This window comes from Chiloscyllium punctatum, chromosome 3 (assembly GCF_047496795.1).
Source record: "Chiloscyllium punctatum isolate Juve2018m chromosome 3, sChiPun1.3, whole genome shotgun sequence".
Taxonomy (NCBI): Eukaryota; Metazoa; Chordata; class Chondrichthyes; order Orectolobiformes; family Hemiscylliidae; genus Chiloscyllium; species Chiloscyllium punctatum.
In genome coordinates, this window is record NC_092741.1 from 63,278,926 (window position 1) to 63,298,614 (window position 19,689).

The 19,689-nt window shown below is 45.1% G+C and overlaps 1 protein-coding gene across 1 annotated transcript; it reads left to right on the forward strand.

Annotated features, from left to right (window-relative positions):
- The first annotated feature begins 14,905 nt into the window (after window positions 1–14,905).
- On the forward strand, window positions 14,906–18,801 carry slc35d3 (solute carrier family 35 member D3). Its single transcript, XM_072554381.1, has 2 exons — window positions 14,906–15,398; window positions 16,508–18,801. Exons 1-2 carry the CDS (start codon window positions 14,963–14,965, stop codon window positions 17,227–17,229), a joined length of 1,158 nt encoding a protein of 385 aa, XP_072410482.1. The 5' UTR covers window positions 14,906–14,962; the 3' UTR covers window positions 17,230–18,801.
- Window positions 18,802–19,689: the final 888 nt, after the last annotated feature.

The window sequence follows — 19,689 nt, forward strand, 5'->3', positions numbered from 1 at the left end:
TGTGGTGAAACATGGGATGGGACATGAAGACCCTCAGTGGAGGCAACCCTATCACTTTCCTTGGGACACAGGTAGCAATCTCGCAGCACCCTGAGCATGTCTATTGTAAATAGTGACAATTGGAAAATAAAGTAGTTTTACAGGGCATTCTCATAGGACAGGTGATTATCCCTTTAAATATACAAATAGGAGAGATGCAGTTGATGCATCCGATAGTGTTAATAAAACTCTCAGCAAAGAAAAAGCAGATCCTGGAAAGTCATTACATGGAGAAAGTGAGGGCTGCAGATGCTGGAAATCAGAGTCAAAAAGTGTGGTGCTGGAAAAGTGCAGTTAGGCAGCATCCGAGGAGCAGGAGAGTCGACGTTTCGAGCATGAGCTCTTCATCAGGATGACATGGCCAGAGCAGGACTGTGCTTTGATCCAGTGAACTGTATGATATGGCAAATGCCAGGAAGAAGTGAGGAGGAGTATTTTGCTGAAATCCCTGTAGGACTGTGCAAAGAGAGGGTGCTTATGGTGGGAAAAATGTGGATCAGTCCTACTGACATGAATGAGGGTTAAATAGTGCTAGGAATTATTGGGCAAAAACAGGAAGTGTGTGCCAAACATAAGCTTGACTGTGGACAGGTGAAAAGACAGGTATCCAGGACCCAAATCCAAGCCCCAAATGCAGAATTGATTCCCCAAGCAGGCTGAGGGTGATGTAAAAAAGGTAGTGCAAAGTCTGGTAGCACATTAGAGAAGCCGGATGGGAATTGGTGACTGACTATGGATTATCCAGAACTAAATAAGGTAACATCCTTAATGGCATCCACTTTGTCTCCTAGCCCTGAGGTCATGACTAATCAGAGTGAATCTGAACTGTGGTTTATGGTAACGGATATAAGTAATGGATTTTGGTAAATCCCCTTGAGTGTCAGTATAAATTTGCATTTACCTTTAAGTGACAGCAATATACCTGGACAGCTTTGCCATGGGGATTTCACAACTCCCCATCAATATTTCATCAATGGTTAAGCAATGGTTTTTCTCGGCCAGGCTGCCTGATGCAATATGTTGATGATTTGCTTCAGCAAGCAGGAGCCAAACAGGAGCATTACCAGCTCCTGCATGAGTTGTTGCAACTGCTAAAGGAGCTTGGGTTAAACGTGAATCTGAAAAAGGCTCAGATAATGAGATAGGAAGTGGATTACTGTGAAATGGTATTAACACCAGGAAAAGAGATAAACAAACAAAGAATTCAAACAGGAGCTAGATTTCCTATCCCAACAGATGTGAAGGAATTGAGATAATTGATTGGGTATTGGAGAGACCATATTGATGGTTTTGCCACAAGGGCAGCACCATAGAGTCATAGAGATGTACAGCACGGAAACAGACCCTTTGGTCCAACTCGTCCATGCCGACCAGATATCCCAACACAATCTAGTCCCACCTGTCAGCACCTGGTCCATATCCCTCCAAACCCTTCCTATTCATAAACACATCCAGATCCTTTTAAATGTTGCAATCCACCACTTCATCTGGCAGCTCATTTCATACACGTATCACCCTCTGAGAGAAAAAGTTGCCCCTTAGGTCTCTTTTATATCTTTTCCCTCTCACTTTACACCTATGCCCTTTAATTCTGGACTCCCCCACCCCAGGGAAAAGACTTCACCTATTTATCCTATCCATGCCCCTCATGAATTTTATAAACCTCTATTACATCAACCCTCAGCCTGCATCGCTCCAGGGAAAGCAGCCCCAGCCTATTCAACCTCTCCCTATAGCTCAAATCCTCCAACCCTGGCAACATCCTTGTAAATCTTTTCTGAACCCTTTCAAATTTCACAACTTATTTCTGATAATAAGGAGACCAGAATTGCACACAATATTCCAACAGGAGTCTAACCAATGTCCTGTACAGCTGCAACATGACCTCCCAATTCCTGTATTCAATACTCAATATTAGTGATGTTACTGAAGAAAAATACCTCATGGGGATGGAAGCCAGAATAGTAGCCTTAAAACAGGGCTTGGTGAGCACTCCTGCCCTAAAATCCGCAAAGCCAGCTAAACCATTCTCGAGATGGCTGTGACAAGTTTCACAATATCAGTGGTCTTATTGCAAGAGGTGCATAGTTATGCCAGTAGAGCAATGGTACATGGCATGTGAAAAGCATTTACTGGCAGTTTTCTGGGGAGCGCAGCATTTTACCTACATTATAGGGTTGAACTCATTGACAATGTTAACAGAACATACACCCATTCAGATGCTGCTGGATGGACATACTAATGCTGGCACAGTGAGTCAAAACAGAATTGCCTAATGGACACTTATTATAAAGAAAAATCATGCAAGTAAAAAGGGGTAAAAGTACTAACATGTTAGCAGATAACTTAATTTATCAGGAGACTCCCCATGAATGTCAGATGGGTGATAGAAAATGGTCCCCGGCATCATTTATATCGAAGCAAAAAGAGGGGAGGGAAATGGTAAAGAGAAGACAGGGAATACCCAAGTCAAAAAGTGTGGTGCAGAAAAAGCACAGCCAGTCAGGCAGCACCCGAGGAGCAGGAGAGTCAATGTTTCAAGCATAAACTCTTCATTGGGAATTTTGGGGAGTTGGGTGAGGTGGGTGGGGGGAGAAGAGATAACTGGGGGGGGGGGGGGGGGGTGGGGCTGGGGGCAATGTAGTTGGGAATATGACAGGTAGATGAAGGTGGAGTGTGATGATGATGATAAGTCAGAGTGGAGGGTGGAGTGGATAGGTCATAAGGAAGATGGACAGGTAGGACATTGCAAGAGGGCAGTGTTGAGTTGGAGGGTTGGATCTTGGATAAGGTGAGGGGGGAGAGGGGAGATCAGGAAACTGGTGATATCGACATTGATCCCATATGTTTGGAGAGTCCCAAGGCAGAAGATAAGGTGTTCTTCCTCCAGGCGTTGGGTGGCTAGAATCTGGTGGAGAAAGAGGCCCAGAACTTCATTAGTACCTTCCACCTTGACCTCAAGTTCACCTGGACCATCTCGGACACCTCCCTCCCCTTCCTAGACCTCTCCATTTCCACTTCTGGTGACTGATTCAATATAGACATCTATTACAAACCCACCCACTCCCACAGCTGCCTGCACTACACCTCCTCCAAATGTGCCTCCTGTAAAAACACTATTCCCTACTCTCAATTCCTATGCCTCTGCAGCATCTGCTCCAGGAGGACCAATTCTACTCCAAGATATCCCAGATGGCTTCCTACTTCAAGGATTGCAATTTCCCCTCCCATGTGATCAACAATGCCCTCCAGCAAATCTCCTCCACTTCCTGCAGCTCCACCCTTGAACCCCATCCCTCCAATCGCAACAAGGACAGAACACCCCTGGTCCTCACCTTCCACCCCACCAAGATCTGGATGAAATGCATCATCCTCCAACATTTCCACCACCTACAGTCAGACCCTACCACTAGAGATATATTTCACTCCCCACTCCTTTGAGCATTCCGTAGAGACCATTTCCTTCACAACTCCCTTGTCAGATCCACGTCCCTCCAACCAGTCCACATCCCACTCCCGGCACCTTCCCCAGCCACTGCAAGAGGTATAAAACCTGCGTCAACACTTACCCCCTCACCTCCATCCATGTCCCCAAAGGATCCTTTCACAGTCAGCAGAGACCTTTCTGCATATCAAAACACCTCATCTGTTAGTTGTTCTCAATGTGGTCTCCTCTACATTGGAGAGGCAGAATGCCAACTTGCGGAATGCTTCAGAGAACATTTCCAGGACACACGCACCAATCAACCCCACCGTCCTGTGGCTGAACACTTCAACACCCCCTCCTATGCCACCAAGGGCATGCAAGTCCTAGCCACCCACCACCTGGAGGAAGAACACCTCATCTTCTGCCTTGGGACCCTCCAACCACATGGGGTCCATGTTGATTTCACCAGTTTTCTGATCTCCCCTCGCTCCATCTTATCCCAGATCCAACCCTCCAACTCGGCATCACCATCTTGAACTGTCCTATCTGTCCATCTTCCTTCCCACCTATCTGCTCCGCCCTCCGCTCTGATTTATCACCATTACCCCCACTTTCATCTACCTATCGCAATCTCAGCTACCTTGCCCCCAGTTCCACCCCCCATTTACCTCTCAGCTCCCTTGCACACATCTCCACCTACATTCCTGATGACAAGCTTATGCTCAAAATGTCAACTCTCCTGCTCCTCAGATACTGCCTGACCTGCTGTGCTTTTCCAGCACCACTCTTTTTGACTCTGATCTCCAGCATCTACAGTCCTCACTTCCTCCTAGGTAATATCCAAGGCAAGAGACAGACAGAGTGGACAAACAGGAGGCTGGAAGAACACAGCAAGCCAGGCAGCATCAGGAGGTAGGGAAGTCAATGTTTCAGGTGTGACCTTCTTCAGTCCTGAAAGGTTGACTTCTCCATCTCCTATTGCTGCCTGGCTTGCTGTGTTCTTCCAGCCTCCTGTTTATCTACATTGGATTTCAGCATCTGCAATTGTTTTGCCTCTAATGAAGGGACAGACAGAGACAGAAATAGGAGAACAGCAAAGGAATAGCAAATCACCCTTCAAAGGTTTTGTTGACAGCTCTTCATCTGTACAGGATGGAGAATGGAGAACTGGCTGTGGGAGCTATATGGGAGATGAACAAGGATGGGAAGTGGATAATTTAGCCTTTAATCTGTCAAAGACCATTAATGCTCAAACAGCTGAGTTGGCAGCAGTGGCATATAGAGTGGGCCACCCAGATAAACTCCCCCCAGAATCGACTATCTATTCAGATAGTATGTACGTGTACAACAAGGTAAAAACAATGACTGCAGATGTTGGAAACCAGATCCTGGATTGGTGGTGCTGGAAGAGCACCAAGGAGCATCTGGCAGCATCCAAGGAGCAGCGAAATCGACGTTTCGGGCAAAAGCCCTTCATCAGGAATACAACAGCCTGACGGAGTACTTACCGTGTGGGAGATGAAAGGCTTTGTGTCAGCAGATGAGAAGGTCCTACCGTCCGCCCAATTGCTGAGGTACATCTTTGAAAAGGCAAAAGAATATGGAGTGTTCAAAGTAAAAGTACATTCTAAGTTATCACCAGAGAGAAATAGACAGATGAATTAGCCAAACAAGCGGCAATAGCTGGAGAAAAAATGGCAGCCACAGATCAAGGAAATAGGAGCGCCCGAAGAGAAAGAAGTGGTCCCGATTGATTTATCAGGAGAATAAAGAAAGGATAAAGAATTACAAAAAAGTTTTGTGAAGGAAGGAGTCAGAGGAATATAAGGAACGAAAAGGCATATATGTAAAGGAGGGTGCGGTACAGTGCGAAGGGAAATGTGTAGTACCCGAGGGAGAAAGGGATCCGATGATTTATTAGCATCATGAAGATAATCTGGGTCCAGCAGCTTCCCCATTGTCTTCCAACCTCTTCAGGGTCAGATTGACTCCTCAGGCTCAGCAGTAGAAATGAAAATGAAGGAAAAAGGAAACCGGAAACAAAGTGGCTGAAACATCACGCTCCAACTGAAATGGATGAGGGGACAGGGTAGGAGGCTGGAGCCAGCTCTTTTTGTACATGAATTGACTGAGGGGGTGAAGAGATTAGCACTATAAATACAATAAAAGGAATGCAATCCGATTGACTGCACGTAAGAGCAGAAACTACATTTGTTTTGGGGGAGGAAGAATCGTTATGAGAATGTGAAAGATCATTATTGTTATTATCCTTGGATTGAGGGTTCCTTCCACAGTGAATACTTTTACTGATTTTTTTATGAACTGGAGGAAAAACACTGGCTGATTGTGAGAAATGCACATTATATATTCGATCAAATCTCACGGTAATAGGCGTGTGTTGGGAGGAGGTGTTTTTGTATCGCCATGGTGTGTCCTTGGGTGTTTCTGAGCCCAAACTCCAATCTTTGCCCGAGTGGCCAAGAAAGCAGGAATATCTGTTACATGGTCTGCAACAAAATTAGTGCTTAGGGAATCTTTCTTGGTTCAAGGTAAAAATTTCCCGAGAGTCCGAAACTGCGTGTAATTCCCAGTCCAGTAGATTGGATCAGCGTGGAATGTAGGTCTCAGGTTATCCCAAGGTTCAGCGAGGAAAATTAGGCATGTGTCGAGCAACAGGATCAGCTTTCGTGTTTTTAGGGGGATCCCGCCCACTACTACAGCTCAACCCACTATCACAATGACCCTTGGATCTACCTCAGAACCACGGTGCAGCGAATCCCGGAGAGATAGTGGAAGTAGGGTTGGTTTTAAAAGAAATGGAAGAGACTGCTGTTGTAGTACCAGGATATAGACACGTTCAGGTAGTATTTAACCTATCGGATATACAAGTGCCATCCTGGTGTGATAGCACAATACAGCCAGCTCTTCGACCACCTTACTCCAGAGCCAACTTAGTCGAGGTGAAAAAAAATAAGAAAAGGAGGACGAGAGGGTTAGGAGAGTTAGCGAGAGCAGACTATGCCTCAGGGGTAGCCACTGTTAACACCCTTGGAATAGCAGAATTGGAGGCTCAGCTTATAAGTTCCCTCCAGGCAAGGATAATAGAATCAAGAAAAGACGGGTGGGATAGAACGACAAATGGCACAGGTAACGCTGAGCACCATCAACATGTTGAAACGCCTTCAGAATATTACCAATGAGATTATAAACAGGGTTGCTTACGAGGCAACCCACAGTAATAAAGCGGCATTTTGTTCATCATGGACCAGCTGGCTCCTGTCAATGATTAGCACAAATATGTTGCAGTTCCATGCTCAGAGAGCACCAGACTGGGTGTCGGATGAGCAACTAAGGACATGAGGGTGGGGAAGAAGATGCCCCCATGTCACCTCAGAAGCCTCACTCTCACCAACCAGGCCTTAAGTACCAATGATGATAATAAAGGTGCATTGGTGCGGTGCTTCATATACCCAAACATGGGGACAATCTGACACATCCCCTAATGCAAATTCATAATGTGGCAAATACCATGTAGGACCTTGGATATCATTAAGTAAGCCACCAGTCCATGCTATAGTTCTAGATGGAATCAAAGGGGTGGGGGTGGGGGGGGGGGGGGGGGGGTGGGGGGATTTGTCCCAGTGCCATCAAGAGGAAAACCACTGAGCATATCCGGAAAAAAAATTATTCAAGAGCTAACTCAGGGTGGATTTGCTTCTTGTAAAAACTGCTCATTGTCTATCCTGCCAGTGAATACCTAAACCTTTCTTAAGAATGCCTTAGTAGGAAAAACATACTATGTCACCACGGCAGCCTCAGGATACCAAAAAAAGGAGGGACCGGGCGTGCCTTAGATGGACAGAATGTGGTAATCAGTAATAAGTCTTCTGATTAAACCAGGAGCCAGCAAATTTTGTTTAAGCCAGAGTCCCATGAGAAACTGTGCATAACTCGTACCCGTCCACGCAAGTGATACAGACAATGATTTACAACGTTTCATAACTACTGAATCTATTCCACACTTCACTACACACTGAGTGAAGATCAGTTTTGAAGTAAAGGGGGTAAGGACTTGCAGGCTGCAGGTTTCTGGAGCAAAATTTGGAATTGGAGACTGGGGATCCGAACAATGTCTCGTGATTGTTTTACTACAATTTGCTATACTTACTGTTGCAATAATCTTATTTTGTTTGTTAAAACGAGAAGTTGAGAAATGGAAGGGACTAACAACAGGGCTTGGTCTCAGATGCCAAAGGTTACTTGTATGGGAGAGGTTCGTAATGGTTGCTTATTATCGAGTAGGAGTAATGTAAACGTAACTAATTCAAGTATTTCCTACTATTCGTTCGTTATTTGTATTAATATCTTGCGTATCTTACAAGATGTGGAAAGGATATAATAATGTATTTGCTGTAGAGCAAAATGAACTTGTAACTTTTTAACATCTGTGACTATCGTTTTGATAAGTACAATAATCTAAATGGCATTTCAAATAACACAAGTGAGGCAATGTTTTGTTGAGAATACATTGCTGCAAGAAAGTAATGCGCACCACTGCCTGGAGGTACCTTGGAAGATGTAACAAACCCAATAGGGATGATCCTCAGATATATGTTTGGATCAAAGGAGGGAGATGTTGGATAAGGCTGAAGATAACAGGAACTAATAAAGTTAAAAATCACACTACACCAGGTTATCGTTCAACAGCTTTATTTGGCAGCACTAGCTTTCGAAGCGTCAGGTGGTTCTGGAGCAGGACCAGAAGACACTGAATTTATAGCAACAGGATTGCAGTGTCCACGGAATGTAATATTAAACCAATTTAGCTCAAGTCTTTCATCTTTTAGAATGATCATGTTAGTTTTGGTACTTCATATGTAAATGGCAGAACCTTTTTTTAAAGTTACATTCCCAAGGTAGCTTTAACAATAGCTGCCATCTCAGCTCAGGTAATGTATTGAAGGTGTGAGGTTAACGTCTGTCTGTGTCTCAAGTGTTAGGTCAGACTGATTCTATTTCTAAAGTGGGATTTACATCAGACTTTAACCTTCCACCTTCAATGCATCTGAGCTGAGATGGCACCTATTGCTGAAGCTACCTTGGGAATGTAACTTAAAAAACGTTCTGTGTTTTACATATGATGTACCAAAACTAACATGATCATTTTAAAAGATGAAAGACTTAAACTAAATTGGTTTAATATTACATTCCATGGACACTGCAATCCGGTTGCTATAAATTCTGTGTGGTATGGTCCTGCTCCACAACCACCTGATGAAGATAAAAATCACACAACACCAGGTTATAGTCCAACAGGTTTAATTGGAAGCACTAGCGTTCGGAGCGACGCTCTTTCATCAGGTGATAGTGGTCACTATCACCTGCTAAAGGAGCGACGCTCCGAAAGCTAGTGTGCTTCCAATTAAACCTGTTGGACTATAACCTGGTGTTGTGTGATTTTTAACTTTGTCCACCCCAGTCCAACACCGGCATCTCCAAATCATGACCTGATGAAGAAGTACTGCTTTGAAAGCTATTTCTTCCAAATAAATCTGTTGGACTATAACCTGGTGTTGTGTGATTTTTAACTTTGTCCACCCAGGACAACACCGGCACCTCCAAATCCAAACCTTCGATGGGTTGGTATGTGAATAGAATTATGCTGAGTTATTCAGGTCTGCCAAGAGACAAAACTGCAGGAATTCAGTAGCTGCTGTCTCTACCAAATAAGGCATACATTTGGACGAAATATTTCGGGTTACTCATTTACATGGATAATTGCAAATAAGGCATACACTTGGCACATAAACCTGTGTATAAAGCTGCCCAGAAAACCCCTGATTGTTCGCCGTCATTTCGAAGACTCACATTGTAAGAAGCACACTACGTCAAGAGGCGTGGTGAAGACAGCGAGCAGAGTTTTAGCCTGGCCAGCTGCCACCTCTTCTAAGTAAAAACGTTTTGGCTAAGTTGCAGAAATCAGAGTAGTGAAAGGCAGTGATTCAAAATATCTCCAGTAGTTAAAGGTGTGTTATTTGTTTAATACTTAATAAATTAATAGCATTTCAACAGCTCGAAGTGTCTCTGCTGTATCTTTGTCTATGTATATACTGTTGTCTCTCAGAGACGGGCTAACACCAAGAACTAAAGCCTTCCAATTGTCACAAACAATATACAGTAGGTTCAGAGCTCAGTAAATTGCAATACCGCAAGAACTGGAAAACTGGTGGAACTCAAGCTGTGGACCTAGATAAAGGGAGAGGATTTGCAGAAGACATTGTCACAGACACATCAAAATGCAATACATATATGACTTGAGTGAGTCATCATTTCCATAGTTATTTGTGTGTCCATTGGTTAATAATTTAGATATTTTACAAGGTTCCAAAAGAATCAAGAGAGAACTGGAAACTCCTTCAAAAATACGAGAAATTTCATATTTCCTTCTCTTGCTTGGCAGTTAGCTATTAATGCATTTTGCTGTTTAATAGTTGTTCAAATCTATTAGGATATGGAAGGAATTTATGGCTTTTCAAGAGATGAAGCAGCTTTGTGCAGATTTTTGCCGGTCCGTAATAATTCTAAGGTAATGCTACTTCTCAATACTAAACCCACTGTGTATCTATTGATACCATATTTTTCATCCTTTCAAGGCAGCCCCTTGGAACTGAAGGTGAGCAGCTCTGCTTTGTTTCAATTAACTTAGCATTAGTGATAAATCCAGTGAACAATCCATAACCTCCACCAAATATAGGACTGATGGTGTTTGAGTTGTTGGGAGGTTTGCATCCACTCTCCATTGCCTTGAGATGTTCCAGTGACTCTTGGTACACTTGGTGCCTTCCTGAATGAACTTTCTCCATTTTGATCAGTCATAAACAAGGGATTTCAATAAGTTGGTAGGGATGTTTGGCCACTTCAGAGATGCTTTAGATTAGATTAGATTAGATTAGATTAGATTAGATTAGATTAGATTAGATTACTTACAGTGTGGAAACAGGCCCTTCGGCCCAACAAGTCCACACCGCCCCGCTGAAGCGCAACCCACCCATACCCCTACATCAACCCCTTACCTAACACTACGGACAATTTAGCATGGTCAATTCACCTGCCCTGCACATCTATTCAAGTCTCCAAACACAATGTAGTTCTGTGTAGAGCAGTTGCTTTGGAGTCTGATGTCAGGCATAGAAATTACATATCCAACCCAAACAACTCTAATTGAGTGGATACGCTGGGACATTTTTCACCAGAGTGTAGGAGGTTGACAGATGACCTTATAGAGGTTTATAAAATATTCGGGGCATAGATAAGGTGAATGGCAAGTGTAATTTCTCTATCTGAGGGATTCCAAGACTAGGGGGCATACTTTTATGGTGAGAGGAGAAAGATTTATAAAAGCCTTCGGGGCAATTTTTTTACACAGAGAGTGGTTTGTGTTTGGAATGAACTTCCAGAGGAAGTAATGGATGTGGGTACAATTACAATGTCTAAACAGCATTTAGATAAGTACATGAATAAGAAATGTTTGGAGGGTCATGGTAAGTGCAGGTAGGTGGGACTAGTTTAGTTTGGGATTTTGGTCGGTACACATTGGTTGGACCTGTATGACTCTATGACTCTATGCGTGATTATTGCCTCAATATTGAGCATGTTGGCTTGGAGATGACATTGTTGCTGGACCATCTTTCTTGGATGACTGTGTAAAAGCACCATTGGTGGTTTTTCTCTTGTACTTCAATGTGTTTTTAATCAACCAGTTCAGAACATGTTCTGAATCACCTCCAAGGCTGGTGGACATGAAACTTTCAGCAGAGGAAGGGACCCTACACTATGCAGTCAGATCCCTCTCTCTCAGGTTTTCATACAAAACTTGCAAGCTGCTATTCTAGCATATCGTAAATTAGTAAATGTAGGGGAGTGGGTCTGGTTGGGTTACTCTTCAGAGGGTCGGTGTGGACTTGTTGGGCCGAAGGGCCTGTTTCCATACCATATGGAATCTAATCATATCGTTTTTAAATTTGGTATTTGTGCTTAAGCCTGTTTTAGGGTGTGGATGACAGCCCAGAATTACTTGAGTTGAATATATTGGCCAGGCACACCCAAGTGGTGGATTGATATAGATAGGAAGATTGATAGGTTAAGATAATATTTCACTCAGCATAGCAGGAAAATATAGGCTGGGATCATGAAAACATTTTCCACATTTAACAGCAGGTTGCAACAAGTCATATACAAGTCATATTCTCTAGGTCTGGCTTTAATTCTCTCATAATTGATAAATCTATCTCCGTCATGTCATTTCATAGTCTCACGCATTATTTTTCTTGCTTACGTGAACTCTGGCACTCATGCACACACTCACACTTTCCATTGCTGTGGGGTTCAGGAGCCTAACTCACAGGGCAAACCGACAGCCAAGCCCTGTATTTTTCCAGCAGCACTTCCTTTGCAATTGTAACTGGCTGCCTCTGTGCTCAGTGCTCTCTGAAGAATGGCAGTTGGGATCCAGTAACTACAGGCACTGGAGCCTCAACTGCCACATCAGAAGAGATGGACTCTGCTGAGGAGGCGGGGGGCTTTAAGGGCACCTTAACACGGAGGCAAATCATTCTATTAAAAATAATGAGAGGCAAAGCCTTACCTCCCTGCAACATGCTGATTGGACCACTTTGCCCCTGTCTTCACTGTCTTTTTAGACTATTGCATGGAAGTTGTCTCCATGGAGGTAGCATGTGGCATGGCAGTGGGGCTGGTGCACTGAATCTCCCTCACTGGACACCGCGATGTTGCCATGGTGTTAGCATCATGATCCCGGTGAGTGAAAAGTGTGGATTCCATGCACTGTTGGGACTGAACGGTTTTGAAGTTAAAACATCTCAGAATGACCTTTTCAGGTATCTCATTCCCTTCTCTGGCAAATCCATAGGAACCTCCAGCTGGTAAAGCCATGAGAAGTCGGAGTCTTAATCCAATGTTAATTTTGAGTCTTCTAGACTTTGAAAGTTTTCAACAGTTGGAATGACTTCATGCTCCTGATGCTGTCTGGAGTGAGGAGTGTCTGGGGCAAGGGTTCCATTTTGGGTTCCCACCTCCTGGATTAGTATCATTTCAGGATGGTAAGCAAATGGCGTAAAATGTGTCAGTGGGTGAAACTGCGTGGCCACCTTCACGGTGTAGGCTAGGTAGAGTACTATGGGTGTGCATGGTGCCTCAGTGTTCTTACACACTTCTGGAGGAAATGGGACTTGAATCCAGGCCTCCTGGCCCAATACTAGGAACACTACTATTGCACCACAAGAGCCCCATGGTGTCTTGGTCACTGTTGGTGTGTGGTGGGGTAAGGTGGGCAGGGTAAGTGCCGGGTATGGTGCTGAACTTGGATGAGAAACTGAAGGAGTCGTCTCTCTGTATTAGATCAGGGTCTCCTGGCCTGGGGGGTGCAAAGCCAGATCCAGTAACTACAGGCACTGGAGCCTCAGCTGCCACATCAGAAGAGATGGACTCTGCTAGGTAGGCGGGAGGGGGGGGGGGGTGTGGGGACTGTGAGGGCACCTTAACACGGAGGCAAAGCATGGAGCAGCAGTAAGAAGAAGTCTGCGTTGAAGTGACACCCGTCTCTGACAGTGCTGTTCCTTCAGCCTGAGACACATGAGGGCCCAGCTTGGGGGGTGGGCTGGGGGCTGCACAAACTCGGGGACTGAGACGGCTGGAGACAGCGGCCACTCGACACTGTTCCTTTCTGCAGTCCCAGGCAGATCGGGAAGAAATTTCTAAGCCTTTGTCGGGCTTCGATCTTAAGCGACTGGCATCTTTAAGGTGGGGGGTGGAGCTAATTTGGATGGCGCCCTTGGCTCCTCTCTAACCTGAGGAGATGCTGACTGCGCGTTGGCTTGCTGTAGCCACACTGAACCCACCGCCGGGACTGGGCATCAGGCAAAACCCTCTTCCAACACCATGATCTGGGCCTTCCCACCCACAGAGAGATCTCGGTGGCCCCCTGAGAACGCTTCCCCTGGGGGCTTCCCTGCACTGCTCACCTCCACCTGGCTCGCGAAGCCTCACTCTGAGAAATCCAATTCGGGAGTGGCAGGAATGACTGCAGATGGATTTTCCCAGTCAATCTGTAGCGACAGCAGAGCTGGGACTGGAGAGTTGCCCAGAAATAAAATGCAAATAAAAAAGGATTTTTTGGAAAGGAGCACAATTGCAAGCGAAGAAATAACTGAAAAGTTAGCATTTGTATAAAAAAGAACAGAAAGGGGCGGAAATGATAGTTGGCAGAGAATATTTTATTTCTATACTGATATTAAATAATGTTCAGTCAAGTGTCGACAATTTCTATTGTATTTTTGGTAAAAGTATCAGTGGCAATTTCCATCTTGTGATCTGCTCGTAATCTTTGGAAATATAAACAGAAAGGGTTGGAGAAACTCAGCAGTTAACCTTTCGACTTTTGGTTTTGCTGATTTTCTGACATGAAAATTCTGGACATCTTAAATCTTTGTCCTTTAATTATCAAAATAGAACTAACTATTTGAGACAGAGAGAGAGAGAGAGAAAGACTGGGCATTTCCAAGCAGTTGTCTCCATTGTAGCATTTTATAGAGTTAGAACCAGATGTGGGAGGTCACTGTGATATCTCTATTGCACAGTTGTATCTATTCAATTTGCTCTTGGATCCGCCGGTCGGCACGGGAAATATTTTACCCTGGATTAGTGGTGCTGGAAGAGCACAGCAGTTCAAGCAGCGTCCAAGGAGCTTCGAAATCGACGTTTCGGGCAAAAGCCCATATTCCTGATGAAGGGCTTTTGCCCGAAACGTGGATTTTACTGCTCCTCGGGTGCTGCCTGAACTGCTGTGCTCTTCCAGCACCACTAATCCAGAATCTGGTTTCCAGCATCTGCAGTCATTGTTTTTACCTCAAATATTTTACCCTGAGCACTTTTTATACTTTGCATCAAACAAGGGGAAAAGCTGCACTCAGCTCAGTGACCAGTTTTGGTGAATTTTGCGTCAGATTTCATTCAGCCAGTAAACCTCTTGGTGGTTGTGACCGCCAGGGTGTTTGCTGTTAACTGAATCCTGCAGGGTTTTTATTTTTGACGACTGAGGACCCCAGGGCACTGACTCACCGCAAGGTTTACAGTACAGCTGTGAACAAGAGATTCGTTTTAAAAGGAACTAAGTACTTACATAATTAAGTAAATGTAAAAGTGCAGATTCAACTGGTTCCCGTGCGTCAGTAGCCCCCGGATCTTGCACATTTGACTTTGCAGCAATTGGAACCATCAATAAAACATTCAATTCGGAGAATTGATGTCCCACCCCTCCTCAACCCCCGACACACACACACACACACACATACCCCGCCTCCCTCTAGTTTAATGAATGGAAGTTGAACGCTGATCGCGGTAGTGTGTTGGTGACAGCCGGTACTGTGGGACTGCACGGATGCTGAGACCGTCTCCATCCAGTCTCACCTCGGCGGAAGGATGCAGTGCTGCAAGGGCCGCCTGCTGGGCATCTCGGTGGCCGTAGCCCACGGTGTGTTCTCCGGCTCCCTGAACATCTTGCTGAAGCTGCTGATCTCTCGCTACAACTTTCACTTCCTGACGCTGGTGCAGTGCCTGACCAGCAGCACCGCCGCTCTGACCCTGGAGCTGCTCCGCAGGCTCGGCGGGATCGACGTGCCCCCCTTCAGCCTGAGTCTGGCCAAAGTGTTCGCCGGGGTCACGCTGCTGTCCACGCTGCAGTCCTGCTTGACCCTGTGGTCCCTCCGGGGCCTCAGCCTACCCATGTACGTTGTTTTCAAGCGCTGCCTACCTCTGGTCACTTTAACCATTGGGGTGTTTGTCCTGAAGAATGGTGTTCCCTCCATCGGTGTGTGTGCAGCGGTCTTACTAACGACCTGTGGAGCTGCTTTAGCAGGTCAGTATCAGTCCGTATTCTCTCCTGCCACCCCATCCCCACCCAATGGCCACTGCAGTTTGCCCATTGTTTTGGTTTTTACTCGTGTGAGTGAATTAAAAATGAAGCAAAGATTTATTGGCAACCGGCGCTAGGGCAGAGGATGAATTGCACCAAACTTTCCCATTGGTTACACAATGTGTCGGAAAATGCCAGCGATTGCACTTCGCTATTATCCCCCGGTGTTCAATAACCGGGAGCAGTGTGACCTGAAACCGGACAATGCAGATTGTGTTCCAAGAGGAATGTTACTATTTCCAAACTCTTAGAGTTTTAAAAGTCAACATCATCTTTAAAAAAAGAGTTTCCAAATCAACCCGTTCCGAGATGTTATAAAGATACAGGGGCCCTAGTCCCACCGGGCTTTAGGGATATCTCACTGGGGAGAAATGTCTGCTAGTGATTTCACCTTAAGGTTATCACTCCTCAGGCCAGGGGAGAGGTTCAGGAAGGCAGTCCTTCCACTGGGATGGGAATTGAACCCACCCATTAGCTGTCCAGTCATCTGCCCACTAGATATGTTACTGCACACCTCGGGAGCAGATGGGATGAGAAACTCGGTGTCCTGGCTCAGAGGTGGGGACACTAGCAGTCAGCCTTAAGGACCTATACTATAGACTGTCCATCAAGAACCTATACTATAGACTAGGGTCTAGGTTAGAGTGGTGCTGGAAAAGTACAGCAGGTCAGGCAGTATCCGAGGAGCAGGAAAATCGACGTTTCGGGCAAAAGCCCTTCATCAGGAATAAAGGCAGGGTGCCTGCAGGGTGGAGAGATAAATGAGAGGGGTGGGGTTGGGGAGAAAGTAGCATAGAGTACAATAGGTGAATGGGAGCTGGACTCTGGTTTCCAGCATCTGCAGTCCTTGTTTTTACCTATACTGTAGACTGCCCATCAATAACCTATACTATAGACTCTCCATCAATCTAGTCCCTCACTGTGATCAAAGGTTTGAATATATGACAAACCGCTTCCTAACGTTCTCTCGTTCCGGTTTTGCTTCTCTCCAAGTCCCTGGCGCCCACATGCATGCTGTTGGTTCTCAGGAGTTGGTGTGTTGTGTTTTCCAGGAGTTGGTGATCTCTCGGGGGATCCGGTGGGTTATGTGACCGGGATCCTGGCAGTGCTGGTGCATGCTGCCTACCTGGTGGTGATCCAGAAGACCGGCCATGAGCATCCCTATGGCCCCCTGACTGCCCAGTACACCATCGCCGTCAGCGCCTCGCCCGTGCTGCTGCTCTGCAGCTTTGCCAGCCTGGATGCCATCAAGATCTGGTCGTACCCGCCTTGGCACGATGCCACCTTCAGCTGTGTGTTCGTCTCCTGCATTCTGATTGGCTGCCTCATGAACTTCACCACCCTGCACTGCACTTACATCAACTCGGCGGTGACCACCAGCTTCGTCGGCGTGGTCAAGAGCATCGTCACCATCACGGTGGGCATGCTGGCATTCCGGGACGTGGTGCCCACCTCCCTGTTCATTGCCGGCGTGGTAGTCAACACTGTGGGCTCAGTCACCTATTGCATCGTCAAGTTCTTCGAGACGAGGCAACAAGCCAAGTATGAGAACCTGGAGGCGCTGACCAAGGAGGACGAGGAAGGTTTGACCGAGTCTCCCAGCGTCACCCCTCAAATGCATGAACTGCAGGAAGATGCCAACGCACGGGCAATGCCCAGTGGAAGCCTGCAGGCTGACCATAACCCACTGACTGAAAATTATATCGGGGTCTGGAGGCTATTGAGACGCCTGCAACTTTTCAGGAAGGATCCTCCAGTTCAGGAATCTCAATAAATCCCAACCTCTCCTTAGATTTGGGAATAGCCGAGGCAGGTTAATATAGTGTAACAGTTCTCACCCCTACTCCCCACCAGACCTGTTTAAGGATTACATTGCCAGAATTTCGCTTTCAGGAGTGAAAATGGATTTGTGGGGAATCTGTCGTCCTCAGTGTGTGCTGTTTCTTTTTCTGGTAACACGGTAAACCCGGGGGTGGTTAAAATTCTGCAAAGCGGGTGTCACCCCAAACAGCGAGGAATCTTTCCTGCTGCTCTCTATCTCGAGAGCTGCTCAAAGCAAAACTAACAAAGATAAAAAAAAAAGGTGCATATACGGCACCTACACCACACAGACTGAACAGGAAGGAAGGGGAGCAACTAACCGTGGGTGGTAAATATAGCCTATCCAGCGCCCCCTGAAAACAATAGAAAACAGATATTAGTGAATTGTGGGTGCACAGGAATGATTATAAACCCACTCCCTCATTCTGAGATTCGGTGATGATTACAATATCGGTGCAATCTGAACTCCGATGTGACGAGAGTCTGGCCATCTCATGACAGACTCTCCAAGCTGTCATTAATATTTCAAACTCCCTCTAGAAATTACTTTAGAGGCAGATTAAAAGCGTTCATTCAAATAAAAACAAAGTAGTCCTTTTGCTCATTTGCTGTACCCTCTCATCTGGTTGAAAATACCTGGAAATCACCTTTAAGATTTGCCCTTTGAAGGAGAAAGGTTAACCTGATGTTCTCACTTTACAAGTAATTGGCACGTGCTTTCCCGCCATGTCCACATCGTTGCCACAACGTCCTGGCGGTCACTGTGCCTCACCTTTTGTAGACCTGGTTGGGGAGGAAAAGAGCCAGAGATTATCTAGAAGCAGCTGAAGTACTCCCTTCTGACTGCAATCTCTCCCTGTCTCTAATCGAGTGTCAAATCCACCTCAATCGACCAAATAAACCTCCTGACCAAATCTGTCCTGAATTTGGCGAGATGCTATTTTGGAGATTATCAGGTCCAAGTAAAGTAAGTTTGAAGAAAAAAGTCGAAGAGATTTCATTCATAAACACGCCCATGCTGTAGCCTGCATGCAGACGTGAATGAATGAACGAATGACTACGTGGCAAGTGAGTGAGGCTGAGATCTTCACATATTGAGTTCCTTATACACCTGAGTTTAGTCAAGTGGAAATGGAAGCGATATCAGGCCTGAGAGAGACCTAAGCAAAAGTACTCTGGGTGTCACTGTGCACGATATTAATATTAAGGTCAGCTTTTACCAAATGGTGTGATTAATATGTGGGTTCTAAATTGTATTTTTTCAACCGTCAATTTCATGTCAATCTGAGAGATTGAGACCTGTGCCGCGATGCTGTTAGCAATTCGCAAGTTACCTCTGGTGCTAGGTTATTGCACTCAGATGAGAATGTTCTCTTTTTAAATGCGATATTATTGAAGAATTTTTTAAATACATGTTTTCGTTCTTTTTTTCTAATACTTTCTGTCGGATGTTGGTGTACCTTAGCCTTGACGTGCGCGGTAAAATAAATCGAATCTGGGCCACAGCTGAAATCTCCTGTCACTGGCTGCGTCAGATTCATTGGTCTTTGTGGAAAGGAATAAAATCTATTGATGTTTTGCCCATCCACTTTTTGGGTCAGGCTTTCTCTGTCAACAATTTTGTGAAAAAGTCGCAGTCATTACATTTTTTTTTCTATCTTTAATCTTTTGAGATTCTTTGACTAGCTAATATCCTAGATTCCCGCTGTTACGTGCTATCCTTGAATTTCGGGCTCTGAGATTGAAAAATTCTCTCGGAACCTGCCACATTATTGCAGACTTCCACATTTGATAAGATTTTGAAGATCCAAATTCGGGAGTAGGACACAACAGCACAGGAATGAATAAAGTTGTGAAGGGAAGTCTGTTTATTTAAACTTGTTGCAGGGATATGAGTTTTGCTACCAAAGCCAACATTACTTTTGAGAAGGTGATGGTCAGCTTGGGCTGTGGGGACACCCATACTGCTGCTTCAGAAGGAGTTCCAGGATTTTCGACCCAGTGATAATCAAAGAACGGTTCTAAGAAAAGATGGTTTGTGTCTCAAAGGGATACTTGCAGATGGTTGTGTTTTTATATTGTCCTTTTATTTGGCATAGACCATGAATTGACACATGCTGTCAATGGAAAGTTGCAAGGTCTCTGCTGTGCATGTTGTAGAGGGGGCTATGGTGCATAATGGTCACTTCAGTGGCCTTGTAATCCAGAGGCCAAAGCTAATGAATTCAAATCCCATCATGGCAGATGGTAAATTTAATTTCAATTAATAATCTAGGATGTAAAGCAAGTCTCAGCTATAATACATGAAACTATTACCACTTGATGCAAAAATCCATCTGATTCATTAATACCTTTAAGAAAGAAAATTGGTTAACCTTACCAAGTCTAGCATGCATATGATTCTAAACTCAAA

Coding starts and splice junctions, on each gene's coding strand:
- slc35d3 (XM_072554381.1), top strand. CDS start 14,963: ATGCAGTGCTGCAAGGGCCGCCTGCTGGGCATCTCGGTGGCCGTAGCC. Junction 15,399..16,507: donor CTGTGGAGCTGCTTTAGCAG/GTCAGTATCAGT, acceptor TGTGTTTTCCAG/GAGTTGGTGATCTCTCGGGG.